Raw genomic sequence first — 22086 nt, 5'->3', positions numbered from 1 at the left:
ACGAGTAAGGCTCCAATCTCGTCGACGACTCCGTCGACGGAAAAGAAATCTTCGTCGACGAAGAAAAAGCCTTCAATTTCAGCGTCGATTACATCTTTGGCGACGACAGACGCCTCAGGTTGATTCTAAGACTGCCGCATTTACGTCAACGGGCTCGTTGACTTCTCATCAACCTTTGGCCACAGCTGCCACTTTTACAGTGGTTACTGCTTCTTCTTTGAGGACAGTACCTCTCATTCAACTGAGTCCAGTGAGAAGTGGATCTCCTCTTCCAGACCAATTGTTTCAGTCTGGTGAGGAAGAATCCGGAAACGATTCAGAGGTGGAGCAAATATTCGGACAGGCATCTAGTCCATCTGATTTGCACATTAAGTGCCAGGATTATAGTGATGAGGGTGACGAAGTGGATAACGTCGAAGATGGGAACAAATTATTTCCTGTTAAGGAATCAGAACCAGTTACTTCGGAGCCGGTTACGCAAATACCATTATCTTTGGTCATGAACCTGCAGCACGTGCTAGATGACTATAACCGCAGGTTCCCTCCATCTACACCTGCCTCTCCAGCACCACAACTTCCTCCAGAGCCTCAACCTCCACTTCCTCAAGCACCTGCACCTGTTCCCCCTGCGTCACCGGGGTGGTACTCGTCCTGACACCGACAACGAGGATCCTGATCCTCGCAACACTGATGACAACGACAATGAAGTTGATATGAATGAGTGGGACAATTACAGGGCTGACACACCGTCCACTCCGCCCACCTCACCTCTAGCATCGCCTCCAGTGGACATTGCAAATTTCCATAATTTGATGGTCCGTGCTGCAAAGCGTTTTCATCTCACTATCGAAAAACAACAAGATGAAAGTGAATGCTTCTTGTATGATTTTAAGGACCTATCACGAAGGCAATCCCACACAATACCAATCATTGACTATATTTGGCAGGAGGGCCTTAAATTGATGGAACATCCGAATTCAGTACCTGCAGTTTTGCCCAGATTGGACAAGAAATATGAGGCTCCGGCGTCTTCCCCGGCCTGTTTGATGTCACAACCGAAAGCAGATTCGGTTATAACTCAGGCAGCACAGAAAAGGTCCCGCAATCCTGCTACACCACTCACGTCTCCTCCTGATCAGGAAGGCCCCAAGTTGGACTCTATAGGCAAAAAATTTACAACCATGGCGGCTACTACTGTGAGGGCGGCTAATACCTTGGCTATTTTGGGCCGTTACGACCGCCAGATGTGGTCCGAGATTGCCGCACTGATTCCTCAAATACCCAATGTCATCCGTGCAGAAGCGCAGGCCATTATTCAGGAGGGAGAGATAATTTAATCCGAAATTATTGATTGCGCGCTCAACATTTCCTCCACGGGTTTTCGTCAATTGGCTGGGGCTGCAGTCTTGAGGCGTCAAGGCTGGTTGAAGTCTACCACCTTCCGTCCAGAGGTACAGGCAAAAGTCCTTGACTTGCCGTACGACGGGGATTCGTTGTTTGGCAAGCATGTAGATGATGCCCTTGAGGCGATAAAGGACACCGACACTGCAAAGTCCTTAGTTACCCTCCAATACAAGAAACGGTCCTTTCGGGGGGCACGAGGTAGAGGCGGAGGTTCCTCTACTTTTCGAGGATCAGGTCAATATCGTTCGTACAACACCTACAACGATAACCGGCAGGGGGATTCCTACCAATCCCAGAATAGTCAGTCCACCACCAGACCATACCAACGAAAAGCAACATATAGAGGTGGCTCAAACAATAAAAAGAAGTGACAGTCTCAGTTCCTTTCTTCTGCCGACTGTAAATCTTGGGGGTCACATCTCAAAGTACTTTTGCAAATGGTCCGAAATCACCTCCGACCAATGGGTCCTGGACGTTATCTCCAAAGGACATACCCTGGAGTTCACAAAATTCCCTCCCACTCGTCCACCTTCGGGGCCACCCTCTCCCCATCTCAAAGAACTTTTGGCCCAGGTAAAATTGATGATCAAAAAAGGAGCCATCGAGGTAGTGCCGCAAGGTCAACGCGGCAAGGGATTTTATTCCCGATTCTTCTTAGTCAAGAAAAAGTCGGGGGAATGGCGTCCAATTTTGGATTTACGGGCCCTGAACAAATTTTTCATTTCGAAAACTTTTCAGATGTTAACTCTGCTTCAAATTCTGAATTATCTCAATCCAGGGGAATTCTTATCAACGATCGACCTCCAAGACTCATATTTCCATGTGCCAATTCACCCCAGACACAGGAAGTATCTACGATTCACAGTCGGACAGCTGCACTTCCAATTCAAAGTCCTACCATTCGGCCTTCGATCAGCGCCGAGGGTCTTTACCAAGATCTTGGCCCCGGTAGTTGCCTTCCTGCGTCTGCAAGGCGTCCAATTTTATCCATACCTGGACGACTGCCTCATCAAGGCCAAGACTTTTCACCTGACGGAGCAGCACACTCAGGTCTGCGTCTCCCTTTTCCAAACCTTGGGGCTTTCAATCAATGGCCAGAAGTCACACTTTCATCCGTCGCAAAGGTGAGATTTTCTCGGAGCCTCGCTAGATTCTCGGCGGGGGAAAGTGTTAGTTTCCCAAGAAAGACAGGACCGCATGGTAAAGATGGTGCAATTTATACAGTCAAAACAGTACGTTTTTGTCCGAATGTTTAAATCAACGCCTGGAACTCTTGGCGATTTTCTTGGCCCTAAAGTCCTTTCAGAGGTTAGTGCAGAGACACACTCTGCTGGTGAGGACAGACAACACCACCAGCATGCGCTACCTCAACAAGCAGGGCGGCACGAGTTCTCTCCTACTTTCACAACTGGCACAAGAAATATGGGATTGGGCGATTCGACATCAAATTCATCTCATAGCCATCCATGTGCCGGGTGTGGCCAATGTTCTGGCGGACTCACTCAGCCGGGCGTCGTCAGACAATCACGAGTGGGAACTCAACCAACCAACAGTCTATTTCATCTTCCGGCGGTGGGGCCAGCCGCAGATGGATCTTTTCGCGACTGCTGCCAACAGGAAATGCCAACGATTTGCAAGTCGGCATCCCCACAGAGTCGAGCGGAAATGCATTTTCGATCAATTGGTCGAACAACTTCATCTACGCTTTCCCTCCACTTCCTCTAATTCCTCGCCTGTTACACAGGATGAGGTTTCAACCTTGCCACATCATCCTGATTGCACCCAAATGGCCGAGGCGTCCATGGTTCACGGACCTGCTCCTATTTTCACAGTCCGACCCGATACCGCTTCATCCTCTACCTCACCTCCTCACGATGAGGCAGGGACAAATCTGTCACCCGGATCCGGCATACCTCCAACTCCATGCCTGGAACCTGAATACAATTAATTTGCACGTCTGAATATCGACGAGGACTGCAGAGAAGTGTTAGCGCGCGCTCGCGCTCCATCCACCATTACAACCTATCAATTAAAGTGGAAGCGTACAACCTATCAATTAAAGTGGAAGCGTTTCTGTGTCTGGTGCCGCACTAAAGATTTGGACCCCATGACTGCAAACCTGAACAGATCTTGCCTTTCTTTTTATCCCTGGCTAGATCAGGACTTTCACACTCAACTCTTAAAGTGTTTCTGGCGGCGATTTCCCGCTTCCGTCATGATGGTTCTACATCTCTATAATGCAGCTCCACATAAACCATCTAGAGCTGGTAACAATTTTTCTAGCGCTCAAAGCGTTTCAAGTTCATTTAGTAGGCAAAGCTGTCTTGATCCGTACAGTCAACATGACAGCAATGTACTACATACAAAAACAAAGGGGAATACACACTCTACGGATGTTACAACTAGCACAGACCATCTGGAGATGGGCCACACATCACAGAAAGTTTCTCCTGGCAGTAAAAAAATCAGATTGAAGATGTTATGTTATGTTAATGTGATTTATAACGCACACAGCTACTCGAAGAGTGTTGCGTCGTGAAACAATACAGAGGCGGAGATCGTAGGATCGTTAGATAAAAAGCAAAGTTTTCAACCGTTTTCTGAACAGCTTCGGGTCCTGGATACCACGAAGGTCCAGGGGAAGAGCATTCCAAGCCACCACTGCCTTATATGCCAGGGACCTGCCATTATTTCTCATAAGACGAAAGTGCGGAATAACCGCCAGAAGCGGCTGCCGTCGAGCGCAGCTGTCTCATTGGAGCATAGATCTTAAAGCGCTTTGTTAAGTATACCTGGTCAAGTTCATACAGGGCTGAGTGAGCCAAAGTAAGGGCCTTAAATGTAACTCTTTCGGCCACAGGGAGCCAGTGAAGATTGTGCAGATGTTGCTTTATATTAGATCGCCCCATAATATTAGTAAGGGACCTTGCTGCAGCATTCTGGACTACCTGCAGCCTCTTCAACAAGTACCCTGGCAGGCCAACATATATGGCATTCGCGTAATCAATACGTGAAAGGATTAAGGCACGAGTGACCATTTCCTTGGCTGCCCTAGGAAGGACGGGAACGAATTTCCTAAGTGATTTAAGGGTGCCAAATCGCTGCCCAGCTAGCTTTTTTATCTGTGTACAAAACCTGAGGTTTTCGTCAAACCAAATTCCAAGGTTTTTGGTAGGTTGGCCCGTAGAATATGGCAAAGGATAATCAGCCGGCCAGAGTGATTCCCTAAACTGGGGAGGAAAAGTCCTAAATAAAAGCATCTCTAATTTGTCCTCGTTCCACTTGAGCTGCGCAGAGAGGAGCCATTGAAAGACAGCCGTAAGGCATGTTATAGCTCGAGAAGTGGATGAATAGTTTTTTTCCCAAGTGAAGAGGAGCTGGGTATCATCAGCATAAGGGATGATCTTGGCATCTAACCCCTCCGCAAGCTGAATGAGCGGGAAGACATATATGTATATTGAAGAGGAGGGGGCTCAAAGTGGAGCCCTGAAGCACTCCTGTAGTTACACCTTGAGGGGCCGACGAAGATGGGAAATCCAAAGTTGCTGCGTTCTGTCCTCAGGAATGATTTTAGCCAGTTCCACGGAGACCAAAAGATACCAATATCCGTGAGTCGGGCCAGTAACAAGGAGTGAGGTCCGGTATCGAATGCCGCAGAGAGGTCTAACCAAATCAGAGCCGCTCTACCACCAGTGTACAAACAATCCTGAATAGCTTCAGAAATTTCAACAAGGACTGTCTCCGTACTATATGAGGCTCTGAAGCCTGATTGGGCTGAGCGAAACAGGCCAGAACCTTCAACATAGTTGATGAGCCGTTTATTAACCGCTTTCTCACAGACTTTCGCCACGGCAGGAAGGAGAGAAATAGGGCGGAAGCTAGCTGGTATAGATGGCTCCAAAAAGGGCTTTTTCAGCAGGGGCAAAAGTTTGGCTTGCTTTCAAACTAAAGGAACTGTAGTGATCTGTAAGGACATGTTGAAAGACTATTAACCCATGGGTTAACAATCCCTGCGGCTGAAGCCAACAACCTGGGCAGGCATGAGTCAGATGGGGAGACTGATTTCAAGAATTTAAGAATCCTCAGTGAATCTTGACGAGTAATAAGGGAGAATGCCGCCAGAGATGTTGATAGAGGTGGTACCTGTTGGCCCTTTAGGGAAGAAAAACCCTGCCATTGTGTTGGTGCCAATATTAAAGTTCACCTGGAGAGCCTGAATATTATCAATGAAGAAACTAGAAAGTTCCTCACACCTGGCGACCGAGGTAGGAAGAGTGATGGTCTCTGCACTAGGTGCCAAAATGCTCTGTACAATGGAAAAAAATAGCTTGACATTGTTTACGGAGAAAGCAATGCGCTAGGCATAATAAAGGCTCTTAGAGTTTGATATGGGCAAATGGTATGATTTCTGAGCTTTTCTTAATACTGACTTGGCTAATGGGCAGTAAGTCAATCTCCAGCGGCGCTCTAGTTTTTTACAATGATGTTTCAGCGCTTTAAGCTCACTGGAGAACCACAGTTTTGACAGGGAGTCTCTGGTTGGCCTGCGTGGTGATATAGGAGGGAGGTGCTCAACCGCCTGCGAGATTCAACTAGTGAAGCTCTCCAAGGCTCCTCCCAGATCCTCAGCCAAGACATGCCGCGCCCTGGCCAGAACCAGACTAAAGGAAGCGGGATCAATTTTGAACTGCTCAGTTGTCAAAGACAACAAATCCACGGTGGAGAAGTGTGGCTCGCCGATTAGAGCGGCAGAACCTGAGGCAGACCCTGAGGCAGAGGTATGGCCCGGGACCAGGGTTCAATTCCCGACGCGGCAGGGTCTTGGGCTCAATGTCCACGGACTCGATAATTCTCGCCTAGTTGCCTACTCTAATCATGGGTCCCACTCTGCAACTCTGGGCAATAGCTTGCTTAATCTCCACAACGGCCCCGAAAGCGCTAAGATGCCTGGCCTCACCTTGGAGGTGCCGAGTAAGGGGGCATCTCACAGGGAAAGCCAGGAAGGGTTCCACAGCGGTATACAGCGCCAAGATACCTTTCAGGTCATAGTGCGCTTTACAAGTATACACACATTTACATTTACATTTACATGAATGGGAACCCCACCTTCAACTTCTCCTTCCATTCTTTCAAATGTGGTTCATTCCAGACATGGATCGGTTTGCCACAAACCTAAATGCAAAATGCCCAAACTTCGCATCCAGACATCCACACCCATTGTCCAAGGGCAATGCACTATGGATTAATTGGTCATTTGCCTATGCTTTTTCCCCTCTCACACTCATTCCATGAGTGGTTCGGAAGCTCAGACAGGTGTCCCTGACATTAATCCTAGTTGCTCCCACATGGAGAAATAAGACATCCAGATCTCAGACATCTCAACCTTGCGATCTGGCACCTGAAATCTTAGAGTTTGGCTACCTTAATCTTCCACCAGACTGTATAAATATTATCAAAGAGGCTAGACGTCCTACCACAAGAGCATGCTATGCAGCAAAGTGGAAGCAATTTTTGATATACTGCAATATCAATCGAATAGATCCACTGGACGGTTTCAATTTAAAACATGATTTGCTATTTACTACATCTGCAGTGTTCCAATTTAGCTTACTCTTCCATACTCTTCCATACGCTTACAACTTGCTGCAATAGCTGCATACCTACAGAGCAGACATTTGTCTCCTTTTTAGAGTGCCTGTCATCAAATTATTTGTGGATGGACTTAAAAGAATCATTCCTTCAAGACTTCCACCTGCTCCAGTGTGGAATCTCAACATTGTCCTCACCAGGCTAACTGGTCCACCTTTTGAACCATTGCATAAATCTTAATTGGAAGGTAGCTTTCCTCATAGCGATCACATCTCTGAGGAGAGTGGGTGAGCTTCAGGCACTAACCATACAAGGAACAGTCTTACAAATGCACCAAAACAACGTGGTTCTGCGGACCAATCCTACATTTCTTCCAAAAGTCATACTAAGTTTGAGGTTTGCAGGGGATTCTGGATAACAGAACCTGGTGAGAGCCATACAATTGACCTCCTCCTGGATATCTAGTTTTTAAAAATGTATAGGTTTGCTAGGTTTCCTTCGGTGCCTGCAGAGCTAGGGTTCAAAATCTACAGCTAGGCACTTTGCCAACAAAGGGTCAGTTTCCACTGTAAGAATGTTAGGTCTTCGTTGCGTTTTGGGCTCTCTCCTGTCGCAGGCACTATGCTTACCCACACAAATGAGGTACCATATTTAACAGAAGACTTTGGGGGACGCGGGTTGGGTAGAATTTTGAGGATCCACACAGATTCTAGAACCTTCCATCACAGGAATGTGAGGATTTAAAAAAAATGTTTTACTTTACAAAGTCACCCCCTCCTGGATTCCCCTGGTTGTCTAGTTTTCAATAATGTATAGGTGTTCTAGGTTTCTCTATGTGCCGGCAGAGCAAGGGTTAAAAATCTTACAGCTAGGCAATTTGCAAAAAAAGGGTCAGTTTCCACTGTAAAAATGTGATGTCTATGTTGCGTTTTGGGCTGTTTCCTGTCGCGGGCACTAGGCCCATCCACACAAGTGCGGTACCGTTTTTCTCAGGAGGCTTAGGGGAACTCAGAATTGTAGAGCAACTGTTATTACCTATTGACTTTCTATGCATTTCTGCCTTCCTAATGTAAGACAATGTTTAAAAAATGTCCCTTTGAAAAAAAATGTCTTACCATTCACAGGCTAGTATGGGTAACGGCAATTTGGAACTGTGCAAATACCTGCTATTTCTGAAACTCTATATGTTGTTCCCATTTCGGAACTACATAGGTGTCTTTGATACCTATAATTCACCCTTTATATTTTACCAAATTAATTGCTATATATCCGGTACACAGTGAAAAACCACTGCAAGACATTGCTCAGTTATTGGCTCTGGGTTCCTCTGGTTTTGGTGAACCTACAAGTCCTATATATCCCCCTCACAACCTGAAGGATATACCTGATGTAAAGGTATATTGTTTTCAAACATCTGTCATACTTAGAAGAAGTTACAGTTGAAAACGTTTGCACAAATGCCTGTTTTTTCCAACCCCTGTTCAATTTTTCTGATTTTTCAACTGTCCGTTTCTATAAAAAAAACTTGAAGGGTCTACACAAAGAACCTCGTGCTGAATTCAGGACTTTGTCTAATTTCCTGAAATGTATATCTTTCAGGCATCCATTATTGCTTTCACACCTATTTCTACCACTAACTAGAAAGAGGTTGAAAGCTCAAAAAGTAGCAAAAATGGCTATATCCCAGTAAAATGCCAAAACTGTAAAAAGTGTTAGTTTTCTGACAAACGTCTGCTTGTCCCTGAAAGCTGGGAAGATGATGAGTTCAGCACCACAAACCCTTTGTTGATACCATTTGCAGGGGAAAACAGACTCTTTCTTCTGCAGCGCCTTTCCCTATTTTTCCACCCAAAAACAAAATTTAGCTGCATATTGGCTTATTTCTGGGAATATAAGACTTTCACGATTCTAAGACGTTTGCTCATTGGATTAGACATACACAGAATCATAATTGTCCTTATTTGTTGTTTATTCTGCAGTAGTCCTTCTTTCCCACCCCTCCAGCCAAATCGTTTGTATTGAATGTCTTTGTGCGCTCCCTTTTAAAGAGAGCCCTGAACACATTAATTCTAATGTACTAGTGTCCCTGCAAATTTCAGATTTTTTTATTCTAGGCATGTGAAAGTGCACGTTTTACTTATTGTGTAAATGGTTCCTGAAAAATGCTTTTCTTACTAGATTATGTATACCTTTCTTGGCGATTTGGAAATGTATTTGATTTTTATTGCTCATCTTTTTATGCTCCGTGTTGGTTGCACAGAAACTGAAAACACATGTAGCTTGTCCTATTTTCTTTTAGCAGATCATATAAAAATATCATCTTCTGTTTAAAGGTGCGTTTTACTTGGTGTTCGAATATATGGATCATGACCTCATGGGCCTTTTGGAATCTGGATTGGTTCATTTTGATGAAAATCACATCAAGTCATTCATGAGGCAGCTGATGGAGGGCTTGGACTATTGCCATAAGAAGAATTTTTTGCACAGGGATATTAAGTGTTCGAATATTCTACTGAACAACAGGTAGATTTATAAATTTTAGCATCACAGCAAATTACGTTACATGCTCAAAATGATTATTCTGGTCATCTCGTATACAATGTTCTGATAGCACATACTCCGTAATCACGTTATTAATTGATATAAATCTGGTGCTAAATATGCTTGTCTTGGTGACTAAAGGTTGTCTGAACCTTTCCCTACCTCCATGTTTTAATGTGGTTGCTAAATTGGGATATGTTTTAATTAACAGAGGACATTTGTATTGTAAAATTAAATTGAATGCACAAATACCCATGCAATGCTTTAAAAGTAAAGTAGGGGGACTACAAACACGCCTATGTATTTTCTAACCCTCGCTGGGAGTCTGTTAATTCCTTAATTCTTTATTGACTTCTTCTGCATTCAATTCCTAGTCCCTTCTCTTGTTGTCAAGGCCCAGTCATTCTTCAAATCCTAATTACCTTGTCAGCACGTTTTGAAAGTGTTTCTAGTTGTTTCTGTGGATAGGTTTCTTTTGATTTGGGACACTTGTGTAATTACGGAAATATATCTTCAGTCCCTTCACATTTTTGTACCCAGAGAACGCATCCCAGATGTGATGGATGTGATGGGCATAATGTACTTTTTCTTTTTCTTAGCTCGGGGAGATATTTATACATTTTGTGAGATCCACTTTTGTTTCTGTCCACTGTTTTGCCACCGCCTTAGTAATAACTTTGGGTTCCCTTTCTACCATACTATCTGATCGCCTCCTCTTGGATAACTTCCTAGAGTCCCCTTTACAAGGCCACCAGTCGTTCCAGATTCACAATGGTTTCATTTTGTGACTCATTTGCATCCTGGAAACCTGATCTTATCCTGACTGAGGACACTTAACCTTGATTATTCTCAAAGGATTTCTTTGCGTCACAGCTTTATACCTCCTTGATTGCTAATTGCTTTACATTTATTTGCAGCTTCCTTGATGATTCCTTTCCAGTGCTACTTAATTTTTTTCCAAATGTGGGAGTGATATTCACCTGGGTGTAAGCTCTCTGAGCTTTTTGAGGGCATAGAAGTGTGTATGTGTGTCTTTTATATAGATGTTTCTATATGCCTGTAGCCATGATTAGACAAATAAATTCTATCTTGCTACCTACCCTTTACAGTAAAGTTTTCTTTGAGGGCGTACTTCTCCAGCAGAACGTCTACCACTAGTATTGTGATTGTCAAGAAAATATGCTTTCGTTGGACATATTTTCCAGAGGAATTGCTGGAGGCCGTGATTTATCTATCCAAGCCATCCATTCTGATGTTACTAGTCAAATATGAGTTGCTTCTTCATTGTTTCTCAAGTCCTTTAACATGATGTAAAATGCAGTTATTTAAATTCCTCAACGAATCCCCTAATTTTCTTAATAGGCGCATTAACAGGGGTGTCTCCTGCAGTAGAAGTAAGTCTGGGAAACATCAGATGCTTCTTGACATAGTTAAACATCACCCCCCTTTTAATCTTGTCCAAGAACGTTCATTTATTTATAAAGTTGCACAGCATCTGTGTCACTGGGTTTAGGCTGATGCAAAACTCGGTCCAATTTTTGCAACAAAAGTTCCACATTTTGCTACTGATATGCGTTTTTTTGGGTCATTTTCCCAATCCTGGCCTACTTTCCTCAATACTACTGTTCCAGCACCATCCACAACTAGGACCCACACCCCTAACTACCACCCTTTACAGTATGTCCGTACTTCAGCAATAGGCAGCATTTGAATCCTCCCAGCCTAATTGCTATAAGTCGTGCCCCCACCACACACAGTGTTGTCATCAGTGATGTCTTTTCAGTTTTCACATTGATGTTAACAGTGATATAGAACATATCATGAGTGCTGTAATATGCAAAGTAATAAGCAGTGTGTGGCGAGGGTGCTAATTTTATTCACTTTCTCCCTCTGGTGAATCTCAATGTTTTTTTTAGTTAAAAATGTAATGCTTTACATGAGTTTACTTAACTATAGCATCATTTTAACTTTTGTATTTTTCAGTGAATTTCTCGGGTTTCTTAAATGTAAATTATGATACTAAAACCATACTTAGCTATAAAGTCAATTTAACCTTAACATTTTTTCCAGTGAATTTCTTGGTTTAAAAAGAAATGTAAAGTAATGTTTTATTACTGGTAAAACTTGACTTTTTCAGCAGGTTTACCCCCAGACTTTTTGCTTCTTGGCCTTCTGTGTATGAGCCTGTTTTTGTTGGTTTTCGGACTCTGGGCTCTTTACCACCGATGCAGTGCAATCAATCAATCAAGGCATTTGTATAGCACGCTACTCACCCGGAGGGTCTCAAGGAGCTAGAGGGGGTGGGGGGGGGGTGGGGGGGGGCTGCTACTGCTCGAACAGCCAGGTCTTGAGTTGCTTCCTGAAGGAGAGGTGGTCTTGGGTCAGGCGGAGGTGGATGGGGAGAGAGTTCCAAGTCTTGGCTGCCAGATAGGAGAAGGATCTTCCTCCCTTGGTGACTCTTCGGATGCGTGGAATGGCAGCGAGGGCGTGGCTTGTTGATCGTATTTGGCGGGTGGGAGTGTAGAAGGTCAGGCGGTTGTTGAGGTACCTGGGGCCCTGGTCGTGGAGGGCCTTGTGTGCGTGGGTGAGGAGTCTGAACGTGATTCTCTTGCTGACGGGGAGAAAGTGCAGGTCTCTAAGGTGTCCGGAGATGTGGCTGTGTTTGGGGATGTCAAGGATGAGTCGTGCGGAGGCGTTCTGGATGCGTTGGAGTCTTTTCTGTAGTTTGGCTGTGGTTCCGGCGTAGAGGGTGTTTCCGTAGTCCAGCCGGCTGGTGACGAGAGCCTGGGTGACCGTCTTTCTGGTTTCGGTGGGGATCCATCGAAAGATCTTTCGGAGCATGCGTAGGATGTTGAAACATGATGATGAGACGGCGTTGACTTGTCTGCTCATTGAGAGGGAGGAGTCCAGGATGAAGCCCAGGTTGCGTGCGTGGTCCGTAGGTTTGGGTGCGCTGCCCAGGGCAGGGGGCCACCAGGAGTCGTCCCAGGCAGAGGGTGATGATCCAAGGATGAGGACTTCCGTCTTGTCTGTGTTTAGTTTCAGTCGGCTGGTCATCATCCACTCGGCTACGTCTTTCATCCCTTCGTGTAGGTTGGTTCTGGCGGTGGCTGGGTCGTTGGTGAGGGAGAGGATCAGCTGGGTGTCATCGGCGTAGGAGATGATGTTGAGGTTGTGTTGGCGTGCGATGGCTGCGAGGTGGCTCATGTAGACGTTGAAGAGGGTGGGGCTGAGTGATGATCCTTGTGGTACGCTGCAGATGACTTCGGTGGCCTCGGATCTGAACGGGGGGAGGCGGACTCTCTGGGTTCTTCCGGCGAGGAACGAGATGATCCAGTCTAGTGCCCTCTCTTGGATTCCGATGTTGCTGAGGCGCTGCACTAGGGTGCGGTGGCAGACAGTATCGAACGCTGCGGAGAGGTCCAGGAGGATGAGGGCTGCTGTTTCCCCGTTGTCGAGCAGGGCTCGGATGTCGTCAGTGGCTGCGATGAGGGCGGTCTCGGTGCTGTGGTTGGCTCGGAAGCCGGACTGCGAGTGGTCGAGGGATCAGTTTGTCTCGAGGAAGGTGGCCAGCTGTCTGTTGACAGTCTTCTCGATGACTTTGGCAGGAAAAGGGAGGAGCGAGATGGGGCGGTAGTTCTTGAGGTCGGAGGGGTCTGCTGATGGTTTCTTCAGGAGGGCGCTGAGTTCGGCATGCTTCCAGCTTTCCGGGAAGGTGGCGGTGTCGAAGGAGCAGTTGATGATGTCCCGGAGTTGGGGTGCGATGACAGTTGGCCTTGTTGAAGACGTGGTGGGGGCATGGGTCCGTTGGTGATCCGGAGTGGATGGTGTTCATCGTGTGGATGGTGTCTTCGGTGCTGACCGGGGTCCAGGCGCGGAGGGTGGTGGTGGGCGGCGTAGGTTCGGTGGTTGGGTGCGTGGTCTGTGCGCCGAAGCTGTTGTGTATCTCGGCAATCTTGCGGTGAAAGAACGAGGCGAGTGAGTCGCAGAGATCTTGTGAGGGAGTGATGTCGTTGTTTCTGGCGCTGGGGTTGGAGAGCTCTTTGACGATGCTGAAGAGTTCCTTGCTGTTGTGTGCGTTGTTGTCTAGTCGTTCCTTGAATGCTGTCCTCTTGGTGGTGTGGATCAGCTGGTGGTGTTTGTGGGAGGCGTGCTTGAGGGCGGTCAAGTTGTCAGTGGTCTGGTTTTTTTGCCAGGCTTTCTCGAAGGTATGGCAGTTTTTCTTGGAGATCTTGAGGTCGTTGTTGAACCAGGAGGCTTTCTTGCTGCCGGGCCTGCTGGGATGGTTTTTCAGAGGTGCGAGGTCGTCAGCGCAGTTGGTGATCCACTGTGTGAGGTTGTTGGCTGCTTGGTTGGGGTCCGTTGAGCTGGCGGGAGGGTTCTTGCTCAGTGATGTGGTGAGCTGGTCGGTGGTGATCTTGTTCCAGCTCTTGCGGGGAGCCTGTTGCGAGTGGTGGAGAGTCGTGGTTCTTCTGAAGCTGAAGTGGACGCAGCTATGGTCTGTCCAGTGGAGTCCAGTGGTGTGGCTGAAGGAGATGTACTTGCTGGAGGAGAAGACTGGGTCCAGCGTGTGTCCGGCGTAGTGGGTGGGGGTGGTCACCAGTTGCTTGAGTCCGAAGTTGGCGAGGTTGTCCAGCAGGGTGGTGGTGGTGGTGGTGTTGTTGTCGTTGTTGTTCTCCAGGTGGAAGTTGAGGTCCCCTAGGAGGATGTAGTCAGCGGAGGGGAGGGCGTGTGGGCTGATGAAGTCTGCGATGTCTTCGCTGAATTGAGTGCGGGGTCCTGGAGGTCTGTAGATGAGGGTGCCTCGGAGTGTGGTCTTGGGGTCGGTGTGTATCTGGAAGTGAAGATGTTCGACGGCTGTGAGGGTGTCGTCGGAGTTGGTCGTGATGCGGATGGTGTTTTTGTGGATGATGGCGATGCCTCCTCCTGTCTGGTTGACGCAGTCCCTCCGGTTGATCTTGTATCCGTCCGGGATGGCGATGGCGATGTTGGGTGCTGAGGAGGCGTTCATCCAGGTTTCCGCGAGGAAGGCGACGTCTGGGGATGTGGTGTCGAGCAGGTTCCAGAGTTCCACGGCGTGTCTGTGGACGGAGCGGGTGTTGAGCAGGATGCACTTCAGGTGGTTGCCGCTGGTGCTCGGCTTGGCGGGTGCGGTACAGGTCCGGAGGCAGGTGAACTTGCAGGATTGGCAGGTGAATGGTCCGTGGGTGCGTCTTGGGGTGGCTCGGTAGCAGCCGGGGATCCGGCCGGTGTTGAGTGCGATGAGGGTGGCGGCGTCGTAGGTCCGGCGGGTGGGCTGGCGTCTGCGGGGGCCAGGGGGTCTGGCGTGGGTGCGGTCCAGGCGCGGACGGGCGCAGACGGGCTTGCCTTTGGCGCGCCTTCTGCGCGCCAGCGGCGCGGCCCCTGCGCGCGGCCTCCATATGAGGGGGAGAAGGAGGGAGGGGCAGCTGGGAGGTGGGAGCGGGGCGGCCAATGGGATGCAAGGGGGCGGGGCAACCGGGAAGCGGCGGCGGGAGCGAGTGGCGAGGAGAGTAACGAGGCGCAAACAAGGGTACAGAAGTAAAAGGGGGGCAAAAATCAGGGCACAAGATGCAAGGGGGGACACAGGCACTCGGGATACAAAAGTAAAAAAGGACACAGGCACTCAGGATACAAAAGGCACAGGCAGTCGGCACGGAAGGGAGAGGGGCGGGGAGAGGCACAGAGACGGCAGTAAAAATACCAAGCAGAGGGCTGGTGCGAGCGGTAGCGAGAATGCAGGTCACACTGGGGGCTGCGTGGCGGTGAGGGGAGCGACCTGCCTGGGAAACAGCGTCAGAGGTTGCTAAAGTGAATATAGTCTCCTTGTAAATTATATACATGTATTAGTGTTTCCATGTTTGGCTGATTTGATTTACTACTACGTCCCAAGTATAGTGCACTGTGTGTGCCCAGGGCCAGTAAATCAAATACGGCTAGTGGGCCTGCAGCACTGATCGTGCCACCCACACAAGCAGCCTTATAAAGGGTTCTCAGACCTGCCACTGCAGTTTGAGCGCAGTTGTGACTACCATGTCGACCTGACAAGTGCACCCACTTTCAAGGCCCTAACCTTCCCTTTTATTACATATAAGTCACCCCTATGGTAGGCCCAATGTACCCCTGTGGGCAGGGTGCTGTGTATGTGAAAGGTAGGACATGTACTGGTGTGTGCGACATGTCCTGATAGAGAAAAACAAAATACACTGTATTTCACTATTGAAAGTCTATCTGTCCCATAGGGTAGAATGGGAGGTACTTTGTAACATCTTACAAGTATATCTCCCCACTGGGACCTGGTAGAGAAATGGAGTTTAGTATGCCTGAACTCAGACTGTAGAAATTAGTATTTTATTAAAGATTATTTTTATGTTCTTTGTTTGAAAATACCACTATTGGAAAGTAGGTATTTTCTTGCTTAGCCATCCTGTGTGCCTATGCTGGATTGTGGATTGGCAGTCTGGCTTTGGGGTTACATGGGCTTGGGATGTGCATTCTCTTTCAGACAGCCACTGGGTGGGGTCGAAATGTGTCCTTCTTTTCCTAGATGCGTCAGGGCTGGGCTGAATAGACCTGGGCTGCATTCAGAGTAGTGGTAGGAGATTTCACTTACACCTGAATGGGCCTGGTCTGCCTTGGACAATGCTGTCTCCACCTCCTGTCTGGAAGCTGAACCAGGGAGGACAGAACTGGTTTGGGCTGAGCACAGACGCACACTGCCCAAAAGGACAAAGAGAAACTGAGTATTAATATTGGGGTCCAGACCCCAGATCTTTAGATTACTGCTGAACTAAGGAATGTGCCAGGAAAAAGAGCTGGAAAAGCTGTCAGGAGGAACTGCCACTTTGCTCCATGCTCTGCTGTGGTGGCCTGCTGCTTGCTGCTTCTGTCTTGGTGCGGAAAGGACTGGATCGTACTTTCATTATCCTGCTGTTAGTTTTCTCTTTGGGTTTGAAGTAGAGCTTGCCTCTTGTTGGAAGTCTCAGGGAGATAAAAGACTTCAGAGAACCCGCTGGGATCAAGGAACCTGCAAAGGAGAAGAGCAGGAAGAGATGCCTGGAGGAGTACTGCCTCTTTGATGTTTTGTTTCTTGCTTTGCTGGTTTGGCCTGCAGTGGCAGCTTCTGCCTTGGGCAGTGAAAGGACTGGGCTGGACTTGATTTTCTTCACTTGTGGCGGAGTATCTCCAAGGGCTTGCAATAGAGCTTGCCTCTTGTTCAAGATGTCTCCGGGAGAGCAAAGGTTTCATTTTCCTCTGGGACCACGTGTCTCTGTGGCCACAGAGGGAAACTGCAACTGGACGCTGCCAACAAGATCGCTGGCGGTTCTGTGGCCTGAAGACACCGCAGAGTGCACTGCCGCTTTTCACTCCGCCACCCTGGTTTCATCGACGACGTTGCCAGCTGACATCGTCACCATGGTCTGCACTGTGGTCTGGGGCACTGCTTGTAAGGTACACGCAGCACCGTCCCGTCCCGTCCCACAGTGCAGCCACAGCCCACCAATGCCAGCCTCATCGACTGCTGATCCGCGACGGCCGCCAAAGCTTGCACCGTGACAGTCCGCACTGCCAGCCTGTTCTCACCGACAACCGCGGCCGAGCCACTGCTTGCACCTCACTCGCACAGCTCTGGTTCACACCTCAGCCTTGACCACCTCTGCCGGAGCACACCGCTGCGGCGGAACTGGTTACAAGTCTTCTCACACTGATGCCGGTTCACACTGAAGCGGTTGACCCACCCTGGTGGATTTGATTGTTTTCAGCATTGTAGTAGCACCTGACGGAGGAGCTACCGCCTTCAAGCATCTGCATTTTTATGGTTATTGTTGCAGAGTACAGATTCTGTCCATTGTATGTTGGACATTTATCGTTTTGATCTTGTTTGCACAGATACAATATTGGTTATTTTTCTAAAACTGTTGTGGTTTTCTTTGGTAGCGTTTTTACTGTATTGCTGTTGGTTTTGTGCAAATGCTTTACACACTGCCTCTTAGATAAGCCTTTCTGCTCGTGCCAATCTACCAAGGGGGTAAGCAGGGGTTATTTCAGTAGTGTCCCCTTATCCTGACTTCGAAGAATGGTCCCTACTTGGACAGGGTAACAACTTGCCACCTAGAGACCCCCTTTTCTAACAATTACAATCTTAGCTAGGCCTACCCTGCGCCTCTTTAGCTGTGAGCTTCACTGGGTTGGCTGCTGGGCCTGGCCACAGCTGTGCCCAAACACTACAGGTGCCCAGTCAACTGCGGTGCACAGCCTGCAGCCAGGGCCTACACCCAACTCCCTGCAGGTGACCAGTCCCCTATCTTTCATGGCAATTTCTTCCATTTAAAAATACTATCAATTGGCTCTATCCACTTTATCAGATTCAGATGTTCCAACATAAAACATTTAATAGTGAGTTATGAGCTGAAAGACAGTTATAGATTCCTTACCTCGGAATTACCCCCAGGCATTAGGCTGGATCCGGAGAATTTTTTAGTACCAGTAACCCTGCGTGTCGGTAGGTGGCGTCTGTCTACTCCATGTCTGGCATCTTGTTCGCCAGGACGACATCGCAGTGCCTACTTAGATGCCGCCCCCTGCGCGCTGACGTCAGTTCTTGCTTTTTGTGCACCAGCCTCGACGTTTTGTTGACTTCTTTTTGTGTCTTCGACTGCTGGTGTGCGAGGGATATCCCATTGTCGGACCGTCTTGAAGCCTTGTGAGGCCTGTCACAAGCTGATGTCAGTGACCGACCTTATGTGCCTTTGGTGTCTGGAGCTCTACCAGGACCCGAAGTCGTGCTTAGTCTGCTGGGCCATGAATCCAAAGTCTTTGCAGGAGTGGTTTCGAAAGCTCTTGGAGGTCCGGCAGTCAGCTCTGCGTCCCTCCAGCTTTCGTTCCAGAGGGAGGTCTCGAGACCACTTGCGGAGCCCCTACACCTTGTCCCATTCAAAGTCTCCAAGTCCTCGGGTAAGTCGAAGCACAAGAAGACGACGAAGAAGCACCGGCGCTCTTCGCCTTCTCCCTGACGGTCAGCTTACGCGATGTGGGGTCCGGAGCGTCGACGCTCTAAGGCTCCGTCTCCGGTGCCTGCTTCTGGGACGACTCTGCGTCTCCCCTCGTTTTCGGGAGCTATGGCGTCCCCTGCCCAACTTTGTACATTTTACCAAGCCCTCCACCATCTCTTTGGGCACCCTAAATCCGTCGGTGTGCCTTCGGGTCCTGCAAAGCCAGTTGGGGTCCTGGGCCATCGATGCCGGCAGTTCAGGCCCTGGAGGGTCCCTGTGGATCCAGGCCTAGATCTGGATCAACGCCGGTCGATCTTACCCCACCTTCCCTGGCGCCGATGCCCCTATCGCTGGCCGTGCCCCTGGCTGATGTTGTCCTCCCCCTCATCCCTGATATGGCCCGAGAGCCAGAACGACATCAAATCCGATGCCGGCGGGTACTTTTGTTCCCCTGTTCATCCCTGGTGTTCCCTATCACCCAGAAGGTGTTGATGAGGATTGGGAGGGGGTCATTGGACCCTTTGGCAGACCAGCTTGAAGAGCCGGACTGGAGAAAGGACATGTGTGACACCAGTGGTCTGGACACTTCTCCTGACAGGGCATGCTTTCGCCCCCCCTACTGTGGCTACAGAGGAGGGAGCGTCCTAAGCGATGGTGGTGCGAAGGGCAGCCGAGGCCTTGGGCCTGGAGCTCCCTTCAGTGGCAGTTAGGACTAATCTCCTCACAGAGGTGCTTCAGTCTGCGGCAATCTCCTCTGAACCGCTACTGCCCTTCAACGAAGCCCTCACTGACGTCCTTTCGGGCACTGGTCCAAGCCCAGCACAGGGACTCCTGTGGAAAGGACGATTGCAAGTGCTGCCTCAGTGCCCGGAGGAGGCCCGGGCCGTGCTCTCTCAAGCAGTGACAGATGTGAGATACGCAGCTAAATTAACAATTTGATGTGGACTGGATACCACCGACTTGCTGTCAGAAAGATTGCTACGTCTGTAGCCCTTAGGTGCTACACCTGGTTGAGGACGTCTGGCTATTCGGTGGATGTCCAGTCAACTTTGCTGGACATGCCCTTCGATGACAGTCGCCTTTTTGCCGACAGAGCGAACTCTGTGCTTGAGCATTTAAAGGATTCTCGGCGAAGGCCAGATCCTTTGGCCTCGTTTCCCGTCCACCCCAGTCTGCTTTTCTCCCCTTTTGTGGCTACGGAAGGGGCACCTCACCACATCCGGCCCAGTCTAGCCACTGGGCCACTCAAGCTGCACAGCCTCTGCTCGGCTGCGGACTTGGGACCCAACGACCTTGTGGGTCTGGGATCCAGCGGGCAGGCCAGAAGGGTTTGGAGGCTGGGTTTTGTGGGTTTTGCAAATAGTCCGAAGGGGCTACTCCCTCTACTTTGAGACTGCCCCTTCCTCCATGCCACTGTCTTTCGATCGCATGTTGGAGGATCATTTGGCACTTTCTGCTCCAGGAAGTCTAAGCTCTCTTGGCAAAGGGAGCGATCAAAAGGGTCCCTGCGCCAGAAGTAGTTTGCGGTTGCTATTCCTGCTACTTTCCGCCAGAAGTAGGTCGTGATTGCTATTCCTGCTACTTTCTGGTTCCCAAGAAGGACAAAGGCCTGAGGCCCATTCTAGACCTCTGTGTCCTCACCGCTTCCTCCGGAAGGAGTAGTTCAAAATGCTCATGGTGGCTCAGGTCCTGTTTGCCTTCGACCTTGGAGATTGGATGGTGGCATTGGACTTGCTGGACCTCTATTTCCATATTCCCGTCCTGCCAGCCTACAGACGCTTCCTACGGTTCATGGTAGGCCACAACTTGTGCTGTTTGTTGTGGAGGGAGTGGACTAGCGCGGTACAGAGGGAGTCCATCACCCTCACTTCCGGGGGCCATCTTAGAGAGGTGACGGTCTAGTGGTTGCACTAGGACCATCAGGAGCCTCCTATTTAGGGCGAGGAATTTTGCCGCGCTGAAGCACTCACTCGCATAGAAACCCTGACATGCTGACACGCTGCTGAAATTACCTGAGCATGCTAGCACGCTATTGATCCTATTTGCATTATAACATTTTTAAAATCGTCGGATGTACTGTCAGTAAATGATTACAATTTGCACAGTATAATATTTTAATTGTTGGGCACATTAGCAAAACTGTACCTTTTGTGTTAAGGACACCGCTCATCTCCCCGTTCCACCGCAGCTTGTGCTGTTTGTTGTGGAGGGAGTGGACTAGCGCGGTACAGAGGGAGTCCATCACCCTCACTTCCGGGGGCCATCTTAGAGAGGTGACGGTCTAGTGGTTGCACTAGGACCATCAGGAGCCTCCTATTTAAAGCTCATATGGGGCTGACGCGCAGCGGACGGGCGCACCGATGGCGCGCCGGAGGTGCGCCAGAGGTAAGTCCGTCTGTGCCCGTCCGTGCCGCGGCCGGGCCCGGGGCCACCCCCCTTAGTCACTCCAATCTCAAAATACACATCCCTAGAGATAAGATATACTCGCTACAGACCCAGGATAGTCACTGCCATAACATACTACAAGCAGACACCTGGCAGGGACCAACATGCTGTAAACATTGCAGAGTAGAGCTAATCCCTGAGAAACAATTCACAATGCCTAAAGGCTTCACTGCTTTTCGAGGAGGACTCATTAACGCTAGGTCAATGTGCAAAAATGGAGCGCATATACATGATCTAATTACGGAAAACCATCTTGACTGCCTGTTTGTTACAGAGACGTGGCTCAAAGCCTGGTGCACTCCTGATGTTGTTTCAGCCTTGCCGCAAGGGTATCACATCCAGCGATTGGATAGGCAGATACAACGTGGGGGGGGCTCGCCATTATCCATCGCGACTCAATCAAATGTACTTCATTTGAACTCCCAGATATTAGGGGGGCGGAAAGCCTGGGTTTCAATCTCCATATATACAATACTATTACTTTTTCTGGAGCATTGATATACCGGCCTTCTGGCCCACAGAAAAACTTCCTCGATAGTCTGGCAGAGGTGATTAGTAATCTCGCCCTCAAATTCGCAAATTTCACTTTGTTGGGCGACTTAAATCTCCACCTTGACTCTGATTCAGATTCAAATGCGTCCTGTTTCAAAGATTTAATAGATGTACTAGGGCTGACCCTACTGACACGGGACCCCACCCACAAGGCAGGACATTTACTGGACTGCGTATGTACAAATTTAACATCTTTAAAGGTAAAACCACCCCGCCTTCTAACCTGTACTGACCACATGTTCATCCCGTTTGATCTTTTAGTGGAGGGGAAGGTGATCAGAAAGGGCCTCCCTAGGGCGGATGCCCGTATGAAACATGATTGGAAGAAAATTAGTAATGATCCAGACCTGCAGCAGGGAGCTGTGGAACTTAAACCAATACCCACGGGTGTCACGGAGACAGATAACAAAAATTTCAATCACTGGATCAAGGAAATCTGTGGACCACCTAAGGCCACAAATCCTAGCAAACTACACCATAATAAAAAATCGGCACCTTGGTTCTCACTCTCCTTGCAAGAGAAACATGCAGAGGTCAGAATACT

At 48.8% G+C, this 22086-nt stretch overlaps 1 protein-coding gene across 2 annotated transcripts in view; it reads left to right on the top strand.

Annotated features, from left to right (window-relative positions):
* CDK13 (cyclin dependent kinase 13) overlaps positions 1-22086 on the top strand; it is a 777929-nt gene that overhangs the window by 410649 nt on the left and 345194 nt on the right. For both annotated transcript variants that reach the window (XM_078688204.1, XM_078688203.1), the window contains exon 8: positions 9327-9516. In XM_078688204.1, the coding sequence (XP_078544330.1) occupies positions 9327-9516 (190 nt within the window). The remainder of the gene's footprint in view (positions 1-9326; positions 9517-22086) is intronic.

Source organism: Lissotriton helveticus, chromosome 4_1, assembly GCF_964261635.1.
Source record: "Lissotriton helveticus chromosome 4_1, aLisHel1.1, whole genome shotgun sequence".
Taxonomy (NCBI): Eukaryota; Metazoa; Chordata; class Amphibia; order Caudata; family Salamandridae; genus Lissotriton; species Lissotriton helveticus.
The sequence above is the reverse complement of the archived record's forward strand: the minus strand, read 5'-3'. Positions and strand labels throughout refer to the sequence as shown.